Source organism: Canis lupus, chromosome 13, assembly GCF_011100685.1.
Source record: "Canis lupus familiaris isolate Mischka breed German Shepherd chromosome 13, alternate assembly UU_Cfam_GSD_1.0, whole genome shotgun sequence".
NCBI lineage: Eukaryota > Metazoa > Chordata > Mammalia > Carnivora > Canidae > Canis > Canis lupus.
The window spans coordinates 3,452,165-3,476,246 of record NC_049234.1 but is presented as its reverse complement, the minus strand read 5'-3'; the positions used below and the strand labels follow the sequence as shown (position 1 = coordinate 3,476,246).

The 24,082-nt window shown below is 41.8% G+C and overlaps 1 protein-coding gene across 5 annotated transcripts in view; it reads right to left on the bottom strand.

Moving 5' to 3' along the window:
• GRHL2 (grainyhead like transcription factor 2) overlaps positions 1-24,082 on the bottom strand; it is a 157,959-nt gene that overhangs the window by 16,962 nt on the left and 116,915 nt on the right. For 4 of the 5 annotated variants that reach the window (XM_038555223.1, XM_038555220.1, XM_038555222.1 and 1 more), the window contains 4 exons: positions 19,646-19,733; positions 19,045-19,184; positions 14,568-14,599; positions 3,446-3,540 (listed from right to left, as the gene is read on the bottom strand). In XM_038555223.1, coding sequence (XP_038411151.1) covers positions 3,446-3,540; positions 14,568-14,599; positions 19,045-19,184; positions 19,646-19,733 — 355 coding nt within the window. The remainder of the gene's footprint in view (positions 1-3,445; positions 3,541-14,567; positions 14,600-19,044; positions 19,185-19,645; positions 19,734-24,082) is intronic. The other variant, XM_038555221.1, reaches the window with a different exon arrangement.

Here is a 24,082-nt window from a genome sequence, read left to right as displayed (position 1 = left end):
CGAGACCTGAGGCACAACAGGCCTGGCTTTGACCCCAGTGTAGCCTACTGCGGGGCCCTGCTCACTTCACCTCTCCAAGGGCTGGTCCACGCTGGACCACGGTGATAATAATATCATCTACCCCACAGGGTAGGGTGGCCATGGGGGTTAAATGAGTAGCAGGTGCCCAGCACACAGCATGCACCGTTCCTCAATCAGCGGAAGTCAGCATGAAGCACCTTTCGTGGTTGTTGGCCCTCGGTGAAGGCGAATGCGGCTTCGTGCTCATTCCCTGTAACATAGCAGTCTCGATCTGATAATGCACAGACTAGGAGAGATGGCAGGGACCCCACACACCCCCACACAGGGAGGAGAAGACGCTCTGTCAGGGCAGACCCTTTCTTACAGAGAGGGCATGGAGGCCCAGCTCCCAAGAAAGAACTGGGCCCGCCATTCAGATGCAACCCTACAGCCCGCTGCACCGGTGCTCTCTCTCTCCGTCCTCCAATGCTGTGGCTTCTGGTTCTAACTTCAGAGGGACAGAAAAGGGCCAAGGCTGCGGCCCTGTCCTCCTGGCTGTGACAGGAAGAATGCACAGTCAAGAAACCCTCCTGAGCACTGGGTGTTATAGTATATGTTGGCAAATTGAATTAAAAAAAAAAAAGAAAAGAGGGCAGCCCCAGTGGTGCAGCGGTTTAGCACCGCCTGCAGCCTAGGGCATAATCCTGGAGACCCTGGATCGAGACCCACGTCAGGCTCTCTGCATGGTGCCTGCTTCTCCCTCTGCCTCTCTCTCTCTCTGTGTGTGTGTGTGTGTGTGTGTCTCTATGAATAAATAAAAAATCTTAAAAATATATGGTTTAAAAAAATAAATAATAAAAAAGAAAAGAAAAGAGAAGAAAACAAAAGAAACCCTGCTGATCTTCGGACCAGAGTCAGGTACCCAGGGAGCAACAGTCCCCACCAGGCTGAAAGAATGAACTTGGCGCCAGGAAGTGAAAGCAGCTCTACCCCAAATTCTCACCCCTTCCCCTACTCCTCCCCGGTCTCCAAGGAGTTCGTTAAAGCTGCCTGCTTTTTAAAGGCAAAGTCGACATGGGTTCTGCCTACATTTTCTTTCTGCAGGCAGCAGATGTTCCGTTTGTGTATGACACCAAAGGAAAAAAAAAAACCCGAAGTATTGCAAAGTTTCTTCTCTTTACCAAGTATAAAAATAAACTACCAATTAAATAAACAGATTGAATGGGTCTCCAAAGATTTCAAAACGTAGTCCTTTGGAAGGAATATTTGTGTCTCCACTTCAGCTAAAACCATCTAGTGACCTATTGGCATGATCAGAGGACTCAAGGTTAATGGCACCATGAGAAACACTTACACCAGAGGACCTCCGTTAAACTAGATGAGGAAAATTAAACCGAAAAAAGTGGTGGCTGTTCCAGGGACCATTCTATCAGTTCTCCCCACAGGTCCCAATAGAAAAATGTCATTTCCAGGATGCTGACCCCCAAGAAAACCCCAAACATGTTCTATTAAATTGAGTACTGCTTCCATTGGATTTACAAATTTCTTCTTTTAAAATCATTGCCTTTGAAATAGTCTGGCTGATACTCTTGCTACAGGTGTCACTGTAAGGGGTTAACAGTGGTACGGTGGCATATGGATGGATGGGCTGTGAGAGGAAGGCCAGGCAGGGCAGTGCCACACATGAGCATGCTGGGCCTACAGCAGCCCCCCCACCCCCACCCCCGGCTTGCCCAGGGTGGTAGCCTCAGGATCTGTGTATCTGTGGCGGGGCTCACACAATAATCACTCCACTACGATGGCCATAATAACCAACATGCTTCCCAGACACTACAGGAGAGGCAGGCAGCCACAGGGGCCAGCTCCAAGTGACTCCCACCGGAGCCACCCAGAGAAGTGGCTACAAAGGCAGAACAACATGGTTTTGGTGATAATTATGATCATTTTCTTTCCTGGAGAACTTCTAATAAACAAACAATAGGAACCACCACTGACCCTGATTCCTCTTTTTTGTCAAAGACCAGTTCCAACTGGGAGCTCCAGGCAAGGGGCTCAGTAACTCCACTGTCCTTTTCCAAAGGAAAGCCACTCCTAGGACACTACTTGCTCTGTCGCTGGTAGCTTGCAGCGCCCTCGTGTGTTTCTGTGATTTAGATGTTTCATAGGCTGTAGACTTGCTTTTTGTTGTAGCCCAATAAAATTCCCAGTGGCAATTTCTGTACTGACTTCACAATCTCAAAATAATGTGAAAAACACAACCTTTGGACTAGCCAGCATGTACTAAATATGGATGCAAGCTACAATTACTTTTGCCTGTGTGATTCTTGATTTCCATATAATTCTGCCTTCATTTTAAAGTATGTGATATAAAAAGCATGCAGGAATAGAGCTCAAACTGCAGTTGAATAACTTGAATATTTGATGGGGAGCCTGTGAAGTCAATCTTTTAAAGATTTAAATGTTGCTAATGTAATTAACACCACCCAAGTATTTATGCTGTTTCCATTTTGAAACACTAATTACTTATTCACACTGAACAGACATAACTAGATCCAGACCTAATAATAACCCTCACAGCTACAATAAGTGAAGAGTGCTTACTATGTGCTAGGCCCCTGAGTTAAGTGTTTTACACATATTAAAGTTCATCAAGCCTCGCAGCAACTCTATAGGGAGGTATTCGTGTCATCCCAGTTTTCCAATGAGGACTCAAAAGAGCAAAGGGCCTTCCCAAGGTCATGTAACTCTGAAGGGCTGAAGAGGGCTACAGAGGGGATGCTCTTGGCCATCATGCAAATCCCATTACAACAAATAGAAAAGAAATAAAATCTCTCCGTAACAAAAAACACAAAGGTTGTGTGTTTGGCAAATGTATTTAACATGGTAATCTGACTGATTGAAAGTCCAGTGTGGTATGTCTAAGATCTCTGGTAGCTCTTGGTGTTAGCTACAGCAGGCTATGAGGGAAAGCAGCCATCTCCACGCTTTCCTCTTACTCCAAGAAAGGACACTGAGTCACACACAGCATCAGCGTGCAGAGCCAAACACTGAACCACTCTCACTTTGTTTCTTACTCTCCTGATGAAGTGGAATAACACCTCAACACAGAGAAAGTGAAGAAGCTGTGATGTCAGAAAACAGGCTCCCTTACTTGTCTGATATTAATTGTGTGCATCTATTGAATGATTTTCAACCACTGCTGCTTGTGAGATGCTACTGTCACATGAGCAGCAAGAGTTTCTCTCTGACCTTGGACTTCATGGCTGGCTGAATCAGCACCCTCATTCCATGTCTCCCAAGGTAAAGGAAAGAACCAGTGCCCAGAAAGAATAAGTGTTTGCTTAAGGTGCTTGAAAAGGACAGGGTTGAAAGGCCTTCTGTGTGAAGCGCCCCCACCATTCATGATGGGAGGGTGGGTAACCCTGCAATGCCAGAAAGGAGATACCTCGCTTCATTCCTTCTTCTTTCATCTGCTTAGACGGTGCTGGACCAAATTCCTCTTCCATGGGCCTGAACATCCGTTTAACAAGGACACTGCTGCTAGAAAAGATGAGCAGAAATTGTTAAGTAAATAAAGCCTGCAGGGAGTCAAAAGAAAGGTTCATGCATGTATCTGGCACTATCTTCTTCCTTTGTTTATACCATCCCTAGTTCTCTACAACCGGATCCATTCAGCAACCTCCTTCCTCCTCCCTGCAGGTCCCAAGTCATCCCTGTCTGGGGGAAAATACACACACACACACACACACACACACACACACACACACACATCTTTAGGGCATGGACCAAGGACAGACTCCCCATTACTGCATATGGATCCACAAAGATGAGACCCCCGGGTTTTACCCGCTCTGTCCTGCATCTAATCCCCTTCCTCCTCAAAAATCAGGGCTAGGGTGGGGGGAGCAGGAGTGAACCCTGAGGTCTGTGTGATCTCCAAGTTATTAGCTCCTCCTATTGAGGTAGGGCCTGAGTGTCCTGCATTCTCTTGCCAGCCCCTTAAGGGCACAGCAGGGACCTTGAAATGGGATGGGCTTCCCTGGCTGGTTCTAGTTCTGAGGCTGCCCTGACTTCCTGCTGTTCTATGGCTCCGTCTGGTTGGAGCAGATGAGACTGCAGTGGTGCAAATTCTCCAGACCTTGCTGCCTGCAGTGGTGCAAAAGACCCAGACCTTGGCTGCCCAGCCCTTCCCTCCTCCTTGGGAGGGGGGGTTTCAGCATCCCCCGGACCCCACATGGTGCTGAGTCCCCACATGTCCCCACCTGAGGCCCTGCTGGTGGTCCTGCATTTCCTCCCAAAGTTCCTGTCCATTCTGGGTACTCTAAAGAAGGGGAGGAATCTTTGAGAGGAATGGAAATTGGAAGCACAGACTGTCACAGAAGTGAAGTCATTGGTGCTGAGTGTTGTGGGCTGCATGTGTGTGGTCTTCCCAAATTCATATGTTGAAACCCCACTCCCCACTAAGATGTTAATAAGGGTGAGGCCTTTGAAAGGTAATTAGGACATGAAAGTATAGCCCCTGTGATGGGATTAGCATCCTAATAAGAAAGGACTGCCATGCCAGACACTAACCATACGGGCCCCTGATCTCATGCTTCCAGCCTCCAGAACTCTAAGAAATAAATTTCTGTTGTTTAAGTCCATCCCGCCCCCCATCCTGTTTGCAGTATTTTGTTATAGCCGCCTGAACTGGCTTAGACATGGAGAAAATGCTCCGGAATGGAGTCTTGCTATTCTTCAAGCCTTCAAGGGAGCAGCCAGCTTTTCAGAAACTTTTACTCTCTTTGGAGATTCTTGAAACTAGGCACATGAAGCAATGCCAGACAGGCAGTTAAGCAGAATTATTAAGAAATGAACTCTGGGTCCAGATTACTTTGGTTTAAACCCCTGCTTTATAATTTACTAGTTATGGGAACATGGACAAGTTCTTCAACTGCCCTGAGCCTCAGATTCCTTGTCTTTAAAAGGATGCTGTTGAAAGAATTAAATAAATGTGACATACATAAAACACTCACGTGGTTGCTGGATACACTGTAAGTGCTACTGAAGTGTTAGAGATGATGATGACAGTGATAATAAAGGTGGAGAGGTCAGAGAAAGAGAGATATGCAGAAGAATAAATATGACAGAGAGCTTGAAAGATGCCAAAGTTTCCGTGTACCCTCAGAGAGCAAATAATCTGCATTGGTGCAATTTAAGGACCCAAGTTGGAAAAGCTTCCTGAATGGGAGGTTGACATTACATCAATGTCAAGCTTCCAAGATAAAATGAAACCCTGCTTCAAAGACAATTCCCCATTGGCATCATTGTCATTAAGAAGCTATTGTTGGGGCATCTTGGTGGCTCAGCCGGTTAAGTGTCTACCTCTGGCTCAGGTCATGATCCAGGAGTCCCAGGATTGAGTCCTGCGTAGGGCTTCCTGCTCAGCAAAGAGCCTGCTTCTTCCTCTCCTTCTGCCCTTCCCTCAGCTCATGTGTTCTCTCTCTCTCTCTCTCTCACTCTGACTCACTCTCTCAAATTAATAAAATCTTAAAAAAAAAAAAAAAAAAAAAAGGGAAGCTATTTGTCAAGCTAGTGGTAGGCTCCAAAGAACACAGGGTATAAAACTATGGATGGTCCAGAAAGTATTTCTATTAATTCTGATAGTTTAAATTATGAAACCAACAATGCTTTCATTTATCACCTCATTTGCTAGGTGCTCCAAAATGGTCTATCAATTTTTTAAAAGACTTCACATTTTACAAAGTACTTTTCATCTTCTTGGGTCAGTTAGGTCTCAGGAACACCGTGTGAGCCAGCCAGGGCATGGGTTAATCCTACCCCTATGTTAGTAAACAGCAAACTGAGGCTCAGTGTGCCTAAGTAGGATGATGTGGTTAAGTAAAACAGGCTGTTTAGAGAATACTGCTTTGAGGGACAATCTCATGATAAAGGTACTCAATAAATCTGAGTTTATGAGTGAGGGTATGAGAAATGATATTAAGAGTCAGCATTCTCTTTTATTCACAAGTAAGTCAAACTGAAAACAACTAGAGGGAAAACTCAAACTCAAGTCCCAGGTCACAGTGGTAATAAGCTGTTAGGGTGCTGTTCCCTCTGTCTTCACCCTCACTACCTTATCATAAAAGCAGGTCATGTTACTCCATTGTGTCTTGGAAATGGGGGTGACCATGATCCCAAAGGGCATATTATTAAAAATCAATCCACACAACTGCCAGTGACCAGTATGTTACTAACAGGTAAATAGCCTGAAATATCACCAAACATGCTTTCATGCTGTGCGGGGCTTCTTAAACTGGTAATTTTCTTTTTCTCACAAAGCAATATTTATAATCTTCCAGTTCTGTTGACTTTTGATAGCACCCCATCCTAAGCCATGACAAACTCTGCTGTTAAAATAACACCTTGGATAAACCATATGTCTCTTGGGGGTTCAGAAATGCTTTTTCACACTTTCAGATCTATGAACCCAGCAAGAGTCAGTAAGGTTTGTGGTCTAGATTCAAATGTTTCATTTATTTTCAAAGCAAAGTGAGAAAAGAGGAGCAGGTATGGGAGACCCATTTGATAGATGAAAAAAACCACAGACTTCAGGTCTCCTAACGTCCAGCCCAATTACACCATACAGTACCATTGAAGGACCAGAGAACCAAGGGAAGGTGCTTTCTCTGTTGTCAATCTTTATGTCACTGGCAAATATGTGGCTAATATGTGAGGTGACTTCAGCAGAACATAAAGCCACTGCTTTGTGGGATCAATCTCAGGGAGAGAGAGTCCCCAAGGTATAAACAAAAAACTGCTAAGTCTCATCAGAAAAAAACTCTGGGAAGGCGTTCAGATCTGAAGCCTGGGTCTCTGGTCATACTCACCAGGCTGAGCTGCAGTAGCCATTTGCGCCTAGTGACGAGGCACCGAAAAGAAGTACAGAAACGGGCTGTAGGCACCACAGAGACAGTCTGTCTACTTCACAGTTCTGCTTATGGTCTGCATGCGCAAGTTACCATGTGTACCCCCCAAATAAATTTAGCTTCCTTCCCCATATTAGCTCAGAAAAGAGGAAGCTCTCTTATGTTCAAGTCCTTACACTGAAGCTCAGTATGGAGTAGGATCTCAATTAATTTTTTTTTTAATTTACTTATTCATGAGAGACAGAGAAAGAGAGAGAGGCAGAGACACAGGCAGAGGGAGAGGCAGGCTCCATGCAGGGAACCTGATGTGGGACTCAATCCCAAGACCCCAGGATCACGCCCTGAGCCAAAGGCAGGCACTGAACCACTGAGCCACCCAGGCGTCCCTCTCAATTAATTTCAATAACAAATTACACTTTGGGGTATTGATAGAATTCATCTGGCTGAATTAGGCAAACAAACAAATCCCACACATAGATTTAGAAACCAGTACTATAGTTAAGAGCTCAAAAATGCAAGTAATAACTCACTAGGGTTTAGTAGGTCCCAGAAGGATCATATGAAGAGAAAATACAGATATTTCTGCTCTGATAAGATGTAGTTTATGGCATGCCAATGTTCTCACCAAGAACAATGTGAAAACTGTATAAAATTAAACAAAGAAAGGGAAGACCTCTTGAAAATACTGGAGATTGCTAATGGGGCAGTCAGGTCTTGCAGAGCTGAGAGCTCAGGGTAGAGAATGCTGAGAGAGGAGCTAGTAATCAGTGAACCACTGTCCCCACTGAGCAAAAAGTGATAATCCCAGCTGGGCACATGTGCAGGGGCACATATGCAAGGGCAAAAAAGTCTGCACAGCTTTTGACAATCTTATGGTGTTAGAGAAACAGAAATTGGTATTTGGGGCTGCAAAGGCATCTAGGACTTATGGAAAAACTTTCAGAGAGAAGGGAAGCACAGAGAAGTGAGGCAGACAATGCAGTATTCCTTCCGAGATACTTGCCAAGTCCCTAAGCTACACAGAACAAGAAATTGAGCAGAAATTCCTTGAAAACTATAGAAGAGGTTTTGGTGGTCTCCTTAGGCTAAAGAGACAAAAATCAGATTTCAGATCCCGCCAAGGAAGAGGGCCAACAGAAAGTCCCTCAGAGCTACAGTCTAGCAGTTAGGATGAATTAGAGGTTTAGTCTGAGGCTAATACAAATTGCAACTAGGCTTAGAGTCATTTCTGCCCTGTGGAGTACAGTGATCTGCATTCACTCAGGCTGCACTCCAGAGGAGAGAAAACCTTCACAAGAGAAAAACATGGTCATCCAGATCTGTAATTTTTACATATACTGTTCACCATTCAAATAATGCTTATTAAATAAACCAATAAACAGGACCAAGAGAAAAACAGACAATAGAAGCAGGCCACAGAAAACATACCTTTAGCATATTATTGAGTTACCAGATATGAACTTAAAAATAGTTGTGATTATACAATAATCATGAATACAAATGACAAGACATACAGAGCTAGAATCTATTAAAATAAATAAACCAATTCAGTAAAAACCCTGTAATTAAAAAGTACAATAACTGAAATTAAGAACTCAATAGATGGGGGCAGCCCCGGTGGCGCAGCAGTTTAGCACCGCCTGCAGCCCCAGGCATGATCCTGGAGACCCTGGATTGAGTCCTACGTCAGGCTCTCTGCATGGTGCCTGCTTCTCCCTCTGCCTGTGTCTCTGCCTCTCTCTCTCTCTGCGTCTCTATGAATAAATAAATAAATAAATCTTAAAAAAAAAAAAGATGAATTTAAAAGAGTTGAAAGTTAGGTCAGTAGAAAATGCTCAGGCTAACACACAGGGAGCAAAGAAGATGGGGGATTTCAGAAAAAGCATGTAAAAAACACAGGGACACAATAAAACGTTCTAATACATATTTCAAATCTCAAAAGAGTGCAGAGAGAGAACAGATAAGAAGCACTGTTTGAAGAGTTAATAGCTGGTAATGGTCCCAAACTGATGAAAGACATCAACCCACAAAGTCAATAGGTGCCATAAAATACCAAGCAGGAAAAAATATAAAGAAAACCTACATGTAGGAACATCTTAATAAAAATTCTGAAAAACTAAGAGAAAGAAAAACATTCTCCTCCTCAAACAGTAAGAAATGTAAGAGGGAGGGAGAGAGGACAATCACTTTGAAATAGCAACATTAAGGCAAACACACAACTTCTCAACAGTAATGATGGAAACCAAAACTGAAAGAAAGTACTTGACAACCTGGAATTTGGTACCTAGCAAGAATATCCTACAAAAGTGATGGTGAAATGAAAGCAATTACAATAAACAAACAATATGAGAGAATTCTTTGCCAAAAGTTCTACAACAACAATGATACAAAAAATCCAACAGAGTTCTTCAGGCAGTAGGAAAAGAATCCCAAGGAAAAACAGAAATCGAGGAAGAAATGAAACAATGGAAAGAATAAATATAGATTAAAGTTTTAAAAGGAGTCTTTAGTTTAAATCTTCCAGTTTACAAAAAAAGCAATCTAGTACATAAGTAAGAATAACTGGTACTAATGTAAGAAACTGATAAAAATATTTTAAATATTATATAAAATGTCCCTTGCCTATCATGCAGATTTGAGTATTACTGAGTGGGTTTTTTCAAAGCAATATATAAGAGTAAAAAATAAAAGTATATCCATTGAAAAGGGGGTAGGCTTCTTCCTTTTTTTTTTTTTTTTTTTAAGATTTTATTTATTCATGAGAGACACAGAGACATAGGCAGAGGGAGAAGCAGGCTCCCTCTGGGGAGCCTGATGTGGGACTTGATCCCAGGACTCTGGATCATGACTTGAGCAGAAGGCAGATGCTCAGCCACTGAGCCATCTGGGCATCCCAAGGGGTGGGCTTCTTAACAACTGCATATGGATCTGCCATTACTATGAAATAAAATTTTAATTAAAAACAATTGACAAGGGATCCCTGGGTGGCGCAGCGGTTTAGCGCCTGCCTTTGGCCCAGGGCGCGATCCTGGAGACCCAGGATCGAATCCCACGTCGGGCTCCCGGTGCATGGAGCCTGCTTCTCCCTCTGCCTGTGTCTCTGCCTCTCTCTCTCTCTGTGTGCCTATCATAAATAAATAATAATAAAAAAAAAAAAAAAAAAAAAAAAAACAATTGACAATAAGAGGCAACATTGTGGCAGACACTTGTGTAACTATTTTAATGTTATAGGAACTAATATCTGTGGCTTCAGATAAATAAAATTTCTTAGGCTTGAAGATAAGGATCTGAAAAGTGCTGTATCTCTACTTCGACAGTAGTGAGATGACAGCAAACACATTATTTTAGTGATGCATATCAATTTTAGTGATAAGACACTATGTCAAAGATGAATTGTAAATAATTAAAAAAAAAGTGTTTCATAAGATGCAACACACATTTCTGAATTGTGTTACTCCTTAAACGTAGGTTAAGTTATATTAACAAAGTAAGTATCAATAAATCATTGATTCTTTTGGCGATATCCATAATGGTTTAACTATTCAAACTGGCCCCAAAGCTTTAATTTATGTTTTTAGCTCCTCCTTAGGAAATTGAGGAAGTTGTCCTTTATTTTTAGCCACCTTATAATTATGTTTTTGTGGTACAACAGAGCCCATCATACCTTACATTTCATAGTTTGCTTAGCATCATTGAGAAACTTATCAAAGTACTTGGAGCTCTGCAAAGGTGCTCCTTTAAAAAAAGTAGTGCAGAATTCTCAAAAATTTTATTTTGTGCTGATGAACACAGGCTGGTGACTTTTTAAATTTAGTACCATGGTGATTAAATGCACTCACTGGTGATAGATTAATAATATCTATCTTCCCCAAAAGGTATTAAATTTTTTAAAGATTTTATTTATTTACTTGAGAGAGAGAGCACAAGTGGGGAGGACAGAGGGAGAGAGAGGAGAGGGAGAAGCAGCTGCTTCTAGCTGCTCCCTAGCTGAGCAGGGAGCCCGAAGTAGGGCTCAATCCCAGGAACCTGAGATCATGGCCTGAGCCCAAGGCAGATGCTTACCCAACTGAGTCACCCAAGCACCCCATCAGGTAGGTATTATTTGCTATATTTAGATGAGACTCCAAAAAGTTGTTATATAAGTTACAAAGCTTATAAAGGCCTGATTCAAATCATGGCTGGTAGGCTCCAGAGCAGTGCTTCTCAAATACTGCTCAGCTTTAGAATAACCTAGGGACTTTAGAAGGTTCTCTGTACCTAAACTGCATCCCACGTCAAGTAAATCAAAATGCCTGGGGGTGTTACCTATATGTGAGTATTTTTCAACTCCCTGGGTGACTCCAAATTGCAGCAAGAGGCCTACCACTGAGAAGTGGCATCCAAAGCCTCTCTATCAAACTTGTAACCCCAGCCTACGAACAACCCGAGTGGAGTCTGTCGATGCTTAAACTCAGCACCAGAAGTCACCCCCAATACTCACTTTACCATCAAAGAGGCAGAAGCAAGCAGTGTTCCTCTATTTGTTCTGTTTAGGCACTTGGCAGATGACTGCTTCCAATCTACCTCATCTGCATTTTCTCTACTTTCCCCCTTTAATCACACTCAGATTTGCCAGCACTTCGGGCCAGCAGGCTGTATTTGTGAACAGGTATGTATCTGATCTGACCACCACATTGGCCTCGGAGTTGCAAGGGGTGGGGATGGGGGGACTGTGGTGTGCTTTAGCTGTGCTACCTCCTCTGGCTGGTGGTTGAGTGAATGCTGCTGTCTAGACTTAATCAGATGCTTTGGTATGTATTGATTTTGCAGGCCAGGGATAGCCCTAAAGGAGGCTATGCAAATGCCAGGGAAGGTGGCACTCCTCAGGGCTCAGTGAGCTGATCTCCTTAGCCAGGTACACTCATCTGGGCTTGTCACAATATGGGTTCCGAGCTCCAAAGGGTGAGCCAAGGGTGTATCAAGGCCAAAAAGCTATCACAACGAGGCCTGTCTCTGTGCCTCTTTGGCAGCCACAGTTCAAGAACTAAGAGGGTTAGGTGACGAGCACGATGGCTAAAAGCAGGAGTCAGCTAGACCGGGTTCCAATCCTGCCTCTACCACGGCCAGCTGTATGACTTAGAACACATTTCCCTGCTCATTACAAAGTGGAGGTAATTATAGCATCCTCCCCATAGAAATTTTGGGAGCATTCACTGCAACAATGCATATAAAGCACTTACTTAGTACAGTGCCTAGCCAGGATATCCAGTGAGTGTTAATTATTCCTTTTACATATAACAATAGCCAAGTACCAACCATGTATTAACACGGAGGCTCCAAGGCCACCCACAGTGTTCAACTGAACTCTAATTAGATGTGTAAGTGATGGAGACTCGGGCCTCAGGCTTCCTGATGATGCAATAACAGAGGGTAATTCTTACAGAGAGGCCAAGCCATGGGAGTCAGAAGCAAGTCAATTGGCTACCTAAATGTTGCCAACCTGCCAGGAAGGACAAAGGCTGAAGTCAACTTTTCTGCATGTGAAGCAGAGCTGGGGTCTCAGGCACTTCTCCCTTATGAGGTTAACTTCTTCCAGAGAAGAGAAGAGGAGAATGTTAGTGCTAGATCAGACCTCGAGGATCACCTCATATAAGATCCTCATTTTACAGCTGAGGAGATTGAGAGCCAGAGGTCAAGGAGCCAGCCCAAGGCCTCACATCGGTAAGCAATGGCCCTGGAGTAGAATGTGGGCTTCCTAAGCTCAGAGCCACTGTTCTTTCCATGACACCACACTGTCCCTTGTAAAATACGTGAGCAGCAGATTAGAATCCAATAGTGCTAATGTTTCTGCTCATTCCAGCCACTGGGAATACATTACCTATGTGCCAAGATAAAAAGAATAATCCAATTAGGTATTTTGAAAATTCAGAACTCTGAATTTAGAGGTTAGATCCTGGACAAGGTTCTGCTCTTAACCAGCTGGGGGATTCTTTGACTCCTTTGTGATTCTCTATCCTTTAGGCCAGAGGGTGGCACACTTTTTCTGCAAAGGGACAGATGAGCAAATATTTAGCCCACACCGGTTTCTGCGGCAATTATTCCACTTTGCTGTTGTAGCACCAAGGCAGCCACAGGTAAGACATAATAGAATTAACAGGGTTGTGTTCCAATTAAACTTAATGGACACTTGAATCTCATTTATTTTTCACATGTCGCACAATATTATTCTTCTTTTGGATTTTTTTTTCAGCCATTTAAAAATGTTTGCAGACAGGGGCACGTGAGTGGCTCAGTTGGTTAAGCATCCAATTCTTGATATCAGCTCAGGTATTGATCTCAGGGTCATGAGTTCAAGCCCTGCATTGGGCTTCACGTTTTGTGTGGAGCCTATTTTTTTTAAAAAAAGTTTGCAGACTGTACAAAAATAGACAATGGGTTGATTTGGTTCTCAGGCTGTAGTTTAAAACTCTGCTCTAGGAAATGAACTCAGCAATATCTGTTCTACTTACTTCATCTTGAAATGTTTTATAAATAAAGATATTCATTGTATAACCATAGGGATGCTCTGGTTTGACTATCATCTGAAAAAATGATCTAGAGATTTTATATAGATATACCACAAACCACAAGTTTAGTTGTATATATGTAATGTAACATAGATATTGAAAAATGAATGTAGTTCTAGATTGCTTTAAAAGAAAAATAGGGTGTAGGTCACAAGAAGAAATTATCTCAATATCATCTCCAACTCATGTGGTTGAGAACAGATACTTATTTCTGAGAACCAATTCTAAGGAAATGATTAGAAATTTGGTGGTATCCCCTGGAATGCAGATGTTGAAGTGTAATAATAGGAATGGATGGGGCTTTTCTAAAAAGCAGAACTAGAGCCCATAGGTGGAAGCCAAAAGAAGGTGGACATCAGTGTAATAGATAAACTAACTTTCTGAGAGCTGCAACTGTCCAATGGTGTCATGAGCTACCTTACATACAGTGAGAGTATTCAAGTAGAAGCTGGCTGACTACCTACCCAAAATGTGGTGTACCATGTTACACTGCCTAGAAGAGAGGGTTAGCTAAATGACCTTGAAGATTCCTTTTTGTTTCTAAAATTCTAAGAGGGTATAAAGTGAGTAAATACACAGAAAGCACTATGCAAGACACCTGGGAGCCTTAGTGACCTGACGTAAACCCTCTCTTACCTACAATCCCAAGGACAGGGACTAGGCTCTCAGCTTGCCTAGTTTCATTCACACCAGCCTCACCACTGACCCCCAGGATCAGTTTCCCAGAGTGAGGGCTTCAAGAGGTTTGTGTGGGTGACCAGAGCACTACAAAGCAGGGTAGGCTGTCTCCCTGGTTTCCACCTCAAGCCCACCTTGATCCTGCATTGGGGCCAGAGATTTCAGTAATTGGACTATTGGTGAAAAAGTAGAATTAAAGAGATGTGTCACTTAGAAAAACAGCTAGTTATTCAAAGGCAGATCACAGGAGGGAGAGAGATATAAAGAAAGGCTTGGAAGGAGAACAGCATTTCCCCAGCCTTCGTCTCAGACAGTTCTCAAGAGTCAAGCCTTTCTCATTTCTCAGTCCTAAGTTCATGGTTATCCTGTACTCCAAGAGCCATGGCTACTGACATGAACTGACTTTGGGTGAAAAGTGAAAGAACTGAGTGCTTACCCTTCTCGTTCATCATCCGTGTTGTAATACATCTGTGGGAACAAAACAACAGTCTTACTATAGGTCAGACACAAGAAATGGAAATATATTACGTGATGCACATACTTTCCTAGGCTCTTACACTGTCTTAAAAAGACAAAAGGCAAATCTGTTTAATGATGCCTAAGTGTGTGTGTGTGTGTCCAAGGAAAGACAAATTTAACCTCATATTCTCTCTAGGGTTAATTCTTGGGTTTTAAGGAAGTAAAGTTGGAAATCTGATTATTTCTAGCTCAAGTCATTCTGATCAGACTATCTACAGTTCTAAGCCAGCTCTTGCCTTTGACATTAAAGAAGTATTTTAGCAGGATCTAAAAATCATTGTTTAGAAAGGCTCTGGGGCAAGGCCTGTGAGTAACCAATTCCATTGGGTCCATGGGTGAGCAAGCTATAGATACTGTACTCTGGCAAGGCAGGGGAGCAAGAGAGTCCTATGGCAATGCAGCAGAAACCCCAGGCCTCTGTGTGTTCCCCAAAAGGGCCTGGGCTGTCCTGGCATCCCACAACCACAAACACTTAGAGTCAACTGTCTTCGGGCTGGGAAAAGATCATATAGCTCTAGGAGGTCCTCCTGGTCAGAAGACCCCTGAGAATAGATTTCTTAGGTGGTCAGCATGGTTGCAGGCAGAATCAGATTTAAAGAAATTATGCAGCATCCTTATTATTTTATGAAACTACAGAAATCCAGAAGGGAACTGCTATGTATGTAGATCCTTTTGGGCCAATTATTTATAAAAATTAATTGTGGGCCTTTCTTGAGCTTTATCTATGTGCTTCTGGATCATTTTTGTTTGGGACAATACTCAAGTTAGCATCAGACATTTACACTTTAACTTCAAAGTGATTTGTGGTGCTAGTATACCTCATCACTGCCCCTGCCCCAGTTGCCTGGGAGAAAAGCTCTGCCTAGACTGACACCCTCCCTACACACTTTCTTAAAGGCTCCTGGCAGTTCCTGGGATGCCACCACTCCCAGACTTTGCTATATAATGAAGCTGGTTACCTGGAACTCCTTGGGTATGAGTCATTCTAGTCATTAGTCAGATTTCCACAGGGAACTTTCCTCTTGAAAATCTTTTGTATCTATTGTTGTATTGTATACTTTGTTTCTTTTTAACACAAAATAGCAAAGGTAAGATGTTTTCTTCCACCATATCCCAAATTTCAATGTGGCATTGGAGCATCTGCCACTGTGACGTTCTAGAAATGCGACTATTTCAGTGCATATGGAATGACACACATGAGTGAGGGAGCCTGGGTCATATCACTGGTCACACAACTGAATTTTCTGGAAAAAGCTCCTGATGTTGGCCTGATTTTTGCCAATTTCTTTAAATGCAGCATAATGTATCTGCCCTGTCTGACTATATGACAGGGTCATGGAGGGCTCCCTGCAAGTTAACTGGTGACCTCAAATGAAGCAGCCTTCTCTTAAGTGTTTTCCTGCCCTCTTGAATGCTCTCTACGACACTGTCCCTATCATGTTCCTTGCATTGTCACTTCTCTCCCTCAACCCACTGTTTCTTCCTTGTGGGCTGTAGGCCTTATTGCAGGAATTTAATTTTTAGACTATTTCTCAAATTTTAGAATGCATAAAAAATATCTGGAGATTGTTATAAATGTGAATTCCTGGAACCCTCTTCAGAGATTTTGATTCAAAAGACTTGGAATGGAACTTAGGAGCCTGAATTCTTAGCAAGCACTCCTGTGGTTTGGGAGAAGTCCGTTTACAAACTACAACTGGGAAGACTGCTCCATAGGGCACGAGGGAGGAGCAAAGTCCTCCTTGGGTTCAGGTTCCTTGAGGAAGTCTGACCAGAAAGATGACGCCTCTGTATCTCACAATTTCTCCAAACTTCCCTTATCACTTGTTTTTAAAGGCATTCCAGAGAAAAGCCTCGGTGACTATCTGGGATTTAATGTGAAGAGAAAGAGACTAACAACAATTTCCACGGTGCCTGCACATTGGGTTCATTCCCTGATTTTAGTTTTTGACAATTATCTGATGATTCCAACCCACATGTGAATCGATGAGATAATGGAAAAGGGAACATGTGGGCTGGCAGTGAAAACACCTACTCCCCCACCCATGTTCTTGGAATTGCTGTGCCACAGCTCATGAGCCCTCAACATGACAGGGGCGGGGGGGTCTCACTGACCCTAAGAGCTGAAGAGCTGAACACTTTCCAGCTGTGCAGTTTTGATGTTGCTGCACACCAACACCTACCTCTCCCCTCACCCCCAACCCTCGACCCCATATTTTGACAGGCTAATGCTGGATCTTGTTTGGCATGTTAAGTCAGCCACTCCCTGTCCCACACCCACTTCTAACTTTATAGCACTGCTGGCTTCCCTCCTGCCTTCAAACCCATCTCCCTATTTTCTAGCTCTTCCAAGAAAAGGTAGACTTTCAGTCCCAGCCAGCCACTGTAGGTGCTCCTGACCTTGGCCAAGTAAGTTGATCAACCATAGAATATTCACGCGTTGTTCCAGAGCACAGTGGACTGTGTTCCTTTGCTGCCCAGAGATAAGGCAGGCTCCGTCTCTGACCCCTGTAATTCTGCCTCCAAGGCCACAGGGGAAGCCTGAGGGCTCTGTAAGGGTGGCCCCGGACTGTAGAACTTAACTTCGCCAGAGGCCTGGGGGCACTGCCTGAGCTGCTTTGCAATCACTAAAACCAAAAAACTGTAAAGGCTACATTTTCCTTCCGATTTGGCCATAGGCTAGGAATCCAGCTCGATTTGGCCACAGGCTAGAAATCCAGTTCGGACATGGAGAGGCCAATGAGGCCAATGAGGCCAGTAAACTCAAGAGTCGTGAGCAGCCAGATTTGGTCACTGCTCCTCTGAAGAGTCATTTACAGCTTTGTATATTTCAGGGACTCGTTGCCAAGAGAACAGGTCAGGCTGTCAGCTTTGACACAGAGCCAAAGCCAGAATCATGACGGTGAACAGTAAGAACAATTTAACTCAATTGTCCCTTCTTCTGGAAAGTGTAGATACCCAGCTTCACAAAATCCTATGGGGCTAAGACTGTAAATATACAAATCACCATATTCTTGGGAATTAAAAAAATAAATAGAATGAGGTGCTGGCACTCATAGCTTGCTAAATCCTAACATTCCTCTTCTGCCTTGTGTCCTTGTTCCTATCAAACAAGTAAGACAAGAAAGGAATGTTAAATTAATTTCTAGTGGAATGCACTCTAAGAAAAAACTATAGGTATTTTGTTACCATGTTATGTCATGAACAGCAACAAAGAAGCCCAGTTGTGTAAGTACTTTGTCTCATACCTATATGAAACAACGTGGGGAGGGACAATATATTCTTAAGAAAGAACAAGTTGAGACAATAATGATTTCTCCTCCTGACTAAGGTCAATTCCACTGAGTGTCTGAACACTTGGAATGGAAGAAAAACCTGAGTATGTCGGTATGCTCCTATTCTCAAAACAAACTCTTCCTCAGAGGATTCTGAGTTTAAAAGAAAACTAGCCCATACACGATGCACTAAAACCTAACTGATTTAGTGAAAGACAAATCTGGCTAATGCTAGGGAGGTTCTTTTCTTCAATTCTATTTTATCACATAAAATACTAAATCCTAAAAATACTAAAGAAAGAAAAATCATCCATCACATAATCCTACTCATCAAGTGTTGGCAATTTTTCTTGTTACCTGCAAGCTCAGGTATATATCTAGATTCATGGTACAGACACAAACAGGTATTCTAATTTTTTCTTACACTGAACATTATCATAACTAGCTCCTATGTTGCTACATAATTTCTGTAATTATAATTTTAGTGGCCACATAATATTCCATCAACTTGAGCTACCATAATGAGTTAATTATTGGGTGTTTATGTTATTTTAATTTTAGTCTTTAATTTTGCTTGTAGGTATGACTAGAAGACAGGAATTACTTTTAAAAAGGCTTGTCTACAATCTCATTTTTCTTTCGGTGTGAAGTGACTCACCTATTCAATGAAAACTGTTAATTTACTAAGGGAAAAACTGCTTATATGGTTTTATGTAATCAAAAAGTGTTTCCTTTTGGGCAACTTTCTGAAGTTATAGGTGCAGTTCAACTTCCCACCATCAGGTGGAGCTCTACTGCACCAGGCGCATCCCACATGACCAGAGCCACAACACAAAACTTCCTCAGGTTATCAGCCTCCTTACTTTCTTCCCCTTCACTGCTTTGTCAACACTTCACTACTATCAGCTCACTCTCTTCTTCCCCAAACTAAGTCAGTTTCCTCTCCTGAGACATTCCTTTCTATTAAAATCCATTTTCTTATGGAATGACTGACTTTTCGTGGAATGCATGGAGTGCAGGTGCTATTTTCAAGGTCATCACGGTGTGATGGGACTGTCTTAAGGCTCCACCGGCCCCAGGGGGAGGGACGGCAGGTGGATGTTAGCAGGTAGAGCCTACCTGTCCTGTCCTCTGCAGATTTGCAAAGTGAACATCAGGTATGAAGAGGACTGGCTGCGAGTGCAGGTCAGGCATCGTTTTGAAGTAGGTGATGTCGCTTTTCTTCTGTAACGGTATTGCCGCCAACTTCCCATCAGAGGCTGGATGTAAGAGGGTTATGCATGACTAGAAACTCTTAGCTGTGAGCCCTAGCCTGAGTTCCCTGTTTTCTCCTCCAAATCTTTCCAAAAGCCACAGATGTGAACAGACTTTATCACCCCCTCTTCCACTGCCAAAACAACAAAGAGAGCGTGAACTTCGGGTGAGCACTCCTGAGCTGGAGCCCCTCATGCCCTTCTGTCCCTCTCTGTACCCAAGGTTCCTTGTCTGGAGGAGGAAGATGTTGGTCTCCGTGAGATTACAAAGTCCCTCCCAGCGCAAACAATCTATGGTTACATGATTCCATCTGCTTCTCACAGAGACCACGCATCCAGGCTTCGCAGCTAGGGAAGACAAGCCATCCCTCACAGGCCCATGGTTTTACCCACCATCCACTTCTTCCCACCTGTTCCCCTAGTGGACGTGGCCTGGCCAGAGCCCACCCCTCCTCAGCAACACTCACAGCTGTTGCACTGGGTTTGGGAGGCCTGGCCTTTCCCCTTCTTCCTGTTCTGCTTCCTCTCTTCGTCTCGGATTTTCCTTTCTGCTCCCTGACAGGGAAAAGCAAACAACGCCAGGTATGTTATTAGAGCATGCCAACACAGTGTCCACAGACGTGTCTCCAGGATAAGAAACAAACTGGGGGGTGAAGGGAGAGTGGGCAGCTCCACTGCTGCCCCTCCTGGGAGATCAGACCTCGGTTCTGAAGCTGAGACAGAACCTTATATATCTGTACCACATTTCGACCTCGGAGTGATGCCACTTCTTGTGGATTTCCCCCTTTTTTTGAAATCCTGTCTATTGATACAACTTCAATTTTGAATCCATACAGAAAGACCCAGCCCAAGTTCCTATCACAGTGAGGCTGCTTAAGTAACTTTAGTGATTATAATAAAATGTCGTTAAGATAAAGCATTGGTCTGTTAACATCATTCCTACGCACAGAGAGAGCATGAAAGTTGAGTGTGAATTCCCTATAAAACTTTCCCTTTGCTTGATGTCATGAAACTTTTAAAAATCATTACAGTAGGGATCCCTGGGTGGTGCAGCGGTTTGGCACCTGCCTTTGGCCCAGGGCGCGATCCCGGAGACCCGGGATCGAGTCCCACATCGGGCTCCCGGTGCATGGAGCCTGCTTCTCCCTCTGCCTGTGTCTCTGCCTCTCTCTCTCTCTCTCTGTGACTATCATAAATTTAAAAAAAAAAATTTAAAAAAAATCATTACAGTAGTGGAAATGAGGAAGGACCTAAGGAAACTACACAAGATGTATGATCGCTTTGCATGTACAAGTATGATTTTGGTTTTTGTTTTAATGTGTTCACAAGTGCTTGGAGATGGTGCTTGTTCAACCAAATAGGAAAAAAGTTTGATCTATTCACCTCCTTTCCACTCCTCTGTTCCTGATAATCTGACCTTATCATTGGCTTCTCTTGCTAGCTTTCTACCCTCTGTAACCAACTGACCATCACCTAATATCTCTTTCCTTCTTGGCCTACAAGGATTCCCTGACATCATTATCATTATTATTGTCACTCTTCTGTGCCAGCTTTGCCAACTCATTTTCTTCTTCTCACCCTTTCAAATACAGATGTTCCAATGGTTTTCTTTTCCCTTCTCTTTCTCCTTTCTTGCTGCAGAAGAGTTCGGCTGCACCTCTATTTCCATGATGCTCTAGACAGGTGACATCCAGACACACACCCCAGACTAGACTCCTCCCCTAGATTTCGGATGTGCATTTACAGTTCCTTCCCTTTGTGACAGTATAGGTGAGGAGTGGTGAAGCATGTGCTGGCTGGCAGCCTCTAGTTAAAAACTGTCCCTAACTCATCTCACACAAAAAAGATTTGAAAATATAAAAATTTAATCCAGTTATAAAAAAAAAAAAAAGTCAATTAAAAGGCAAAGGACAAACTGGTGAAAATAGTTGCAACAAAATAATGCATAAAGTATTAAATCCTTAATATAAATAATGATTCAAATTTAAAAGACAACTAATACACCACTTTAAAAAATGGACCAGAGCCATGAAATAGACACTTCCAGAAAAAGACATACAAACCTTTGATTAAAACACAGAGATACATGTTTTGCTTATCAAATTAGCTTTAAAAAAAAAAAAAAAAAAAGATTCCCAATTCTGGCCAAAGTAAATCCATGACACAAGAGATTTGGACACATGTGGGCAATGAAAGCTTCATAAAGGAGATAGCATTAGAGCTAATTCTTGAAAAATGAGTAATTATAACTAATATTTACATAGCACTTACTCTGTGCCAGGTGAGTTCTAAGAGCTTTACATAGATAAGATCTGGACAGATATAATAGTTTAGCCAGATATTTTAAAGATGTTTTTATGTCAAAAAACTTCTTACTACAAAAAGGGGGTAATTATTTTATAGTGCTTCATTTTAAAGTTTTGAATTGTCATTTATAATTATAAACCATGGAGATGTAGAAGAAGAGGGATTTAAAAATATAGAAATACATCCTTTGGAAGTTTCTTTATAATATATTAAGGTTTTGCAGAGTTTTGTATCTAGATAATATATAATATTTTGAAAAAAACAAACTGTTAATGTACAGACATGGCCTTGTTGAAATTGGTATGAGATATAACCTATCATTCATTTTTTGTTGAGTCCATATAAGACGTTTTTCTATGTACTTGGAGTTCTCTACAACATATTATTTAATACAAATAAAAATTTAAAACTTTATCTATCTACATAAATTATGACTCACTGTAGATACACCCCAAGGTTTGTCAAGCAGTTTTATTTCTAAATTGGTGCTTTATTTTGTACTATTACTTTGAGGAAAAAGCCTGCAATTAATTTGTTCCAAGACTTACATATATTCAGTGTCAATTTTTAGGCAATAAAGTAACCTGATTATTATTTGACAGGCATTCTTTGATATGCCAAACCAAATGGATCAACATAAAACCTACAGTGGCTCCCTACAGAGCCTAATCTTGGTGCCATGTCTATATAAGAAATCTCCTGCCCAGAATGCTCAGATATCATCAGCATGACAAAACAAGTCTGGATAGTACCCAAACATTTCTAGGAGAACCACAGCTCCCATTTCTAAAATAAAGCTTTGACTTCACAATATAACTTTCCAGAAGCTTAGATACTTTTAATTAAGGTGGAGAAAGCTTCCTTGAACATGACCTTCCATGAATTCCTTTACTTCCCTTGAATATTTGGGACCTAAAGCTTCTAAAAGATATTCTTTCCACTCTTATCAAAGTGCACAAAAGTTCAATTCTTCCAGAACAGTATAATTGGCTACAAAGACCAAATTTATCATTTAAAAATAACTTTCCTACCTAAATGTTCACTTTGGAGTCTTAGATTTAAAAAATATGCCTTAGGATTTCCTGATTATATTGTAATGTCTTGCCACCTTTTGAGAAGTGATGGTTAGCTTTGTTTTACTGCACACTTAAATAATTTCTCTTAAATTTAAGAATGTGTCCTTAACTAAATGAAAGTTGGCCAATGTACCAAGATGGTTTGCAGGGGCATCTTTAGCTTTTCATAATTTTCAACAGTCATCATCTCCAAATCTTTCCAAACAAGAATTAATAAAGAGAAAAAAACTATTATAAAAAAAGAACTTGGCTTTATTTCTCAAGTTTTACAAATTATGTACTTACTATTTACATTAATACAATTCTTGTTTTTCAGGAAAGCTAATGGAAGTAATTAAACATAGATATAAAGACATGAACGCAGGGTAGATATATAGACAGATTCCAAATTTTTTTAAATGCAAAAAAAATGCATTTCCATAGAAGTATAAAATATTAAAATAAAAATAGAGAAGGTCTTTATTTGATTCTCACAGGTGTGCTAATTATAAATCAAGCTGGAGGACTATAAATAGTGCAGAACTCCATCTGTTTACGAATCTTGACTGTGTCTGGGAAACAGGATTTTAAAATGGAATAGCTCTTACTTTTTTTGCTTTAGAGGAGAATTCAATCATTGGCATTTACATCCTCATTTAAAAGGGGTAAAAATTAAACATTTTCTCTTTGCATCTCCCAGGAGTAAGTTTTGTCTGGGTTTTGAAATTAGAGCTGCAAATATTACTGGCAAATTACAGCATAAGATTTTGTATCTGAGTTATTCGAAACTTTCCTAGCAGTTAAGGTTAATACACTCTGCTTGAGATTTCTTCCCTATCCTTAACATCAGGATAAGTAAGCTAAACACCACCCACTGGAAACACTTTATATCACTAGTTTCTCAGAGTTCTAGGACATAGCTGAACAACAATGTAACATTATCTATTTATCCTGCATGTTCCTTTTCTTTGAGTTTCAGTATTTATCATATCAACACTGTTGAAAAAAATAATTATATGAGCATTCCTTAAGGCCTCTCTTTCTCACCTTCAATTCCCAGCAGCAATGTAAAGGTAAATGGACTGCCCAGTGTCTCTATCCCATCCTTCCCTCCCTTCTCTCTGCCTGTAATCCCACGCCTTGTTTTCAAGGAGGAGATCCTCAGAGGAGGATTCTGCAACATTCCTTGCTGTATCTGGAATACAGTTGAGGATATTCAAACTATTTAAACGCTGTCTGTTTGTACTTTAAAAGCCCAATGTTATATGTCATTTGAAAATGCTTTCGTTAAAATAAAATGCTTTCGTAATGTTTAATATGCTAAATTAAAGATATTAACTGATTTTCGTTTGCTTTCTTTTGTTTTTAAAGGCTACCTTGGCTCTTTGTTGAGGTTTTGAATCATCAATTGTCATTTTGGCTTTTTATGTATACAGCTGTTTATTAATTCAAAGAGTATGGGTCTGGAATCAGACCTGCATTTGCATCCGGCTTCTCTACTTCTTTTCTGTGATGTGACTCTGGCAACTGACCCACTGTTTT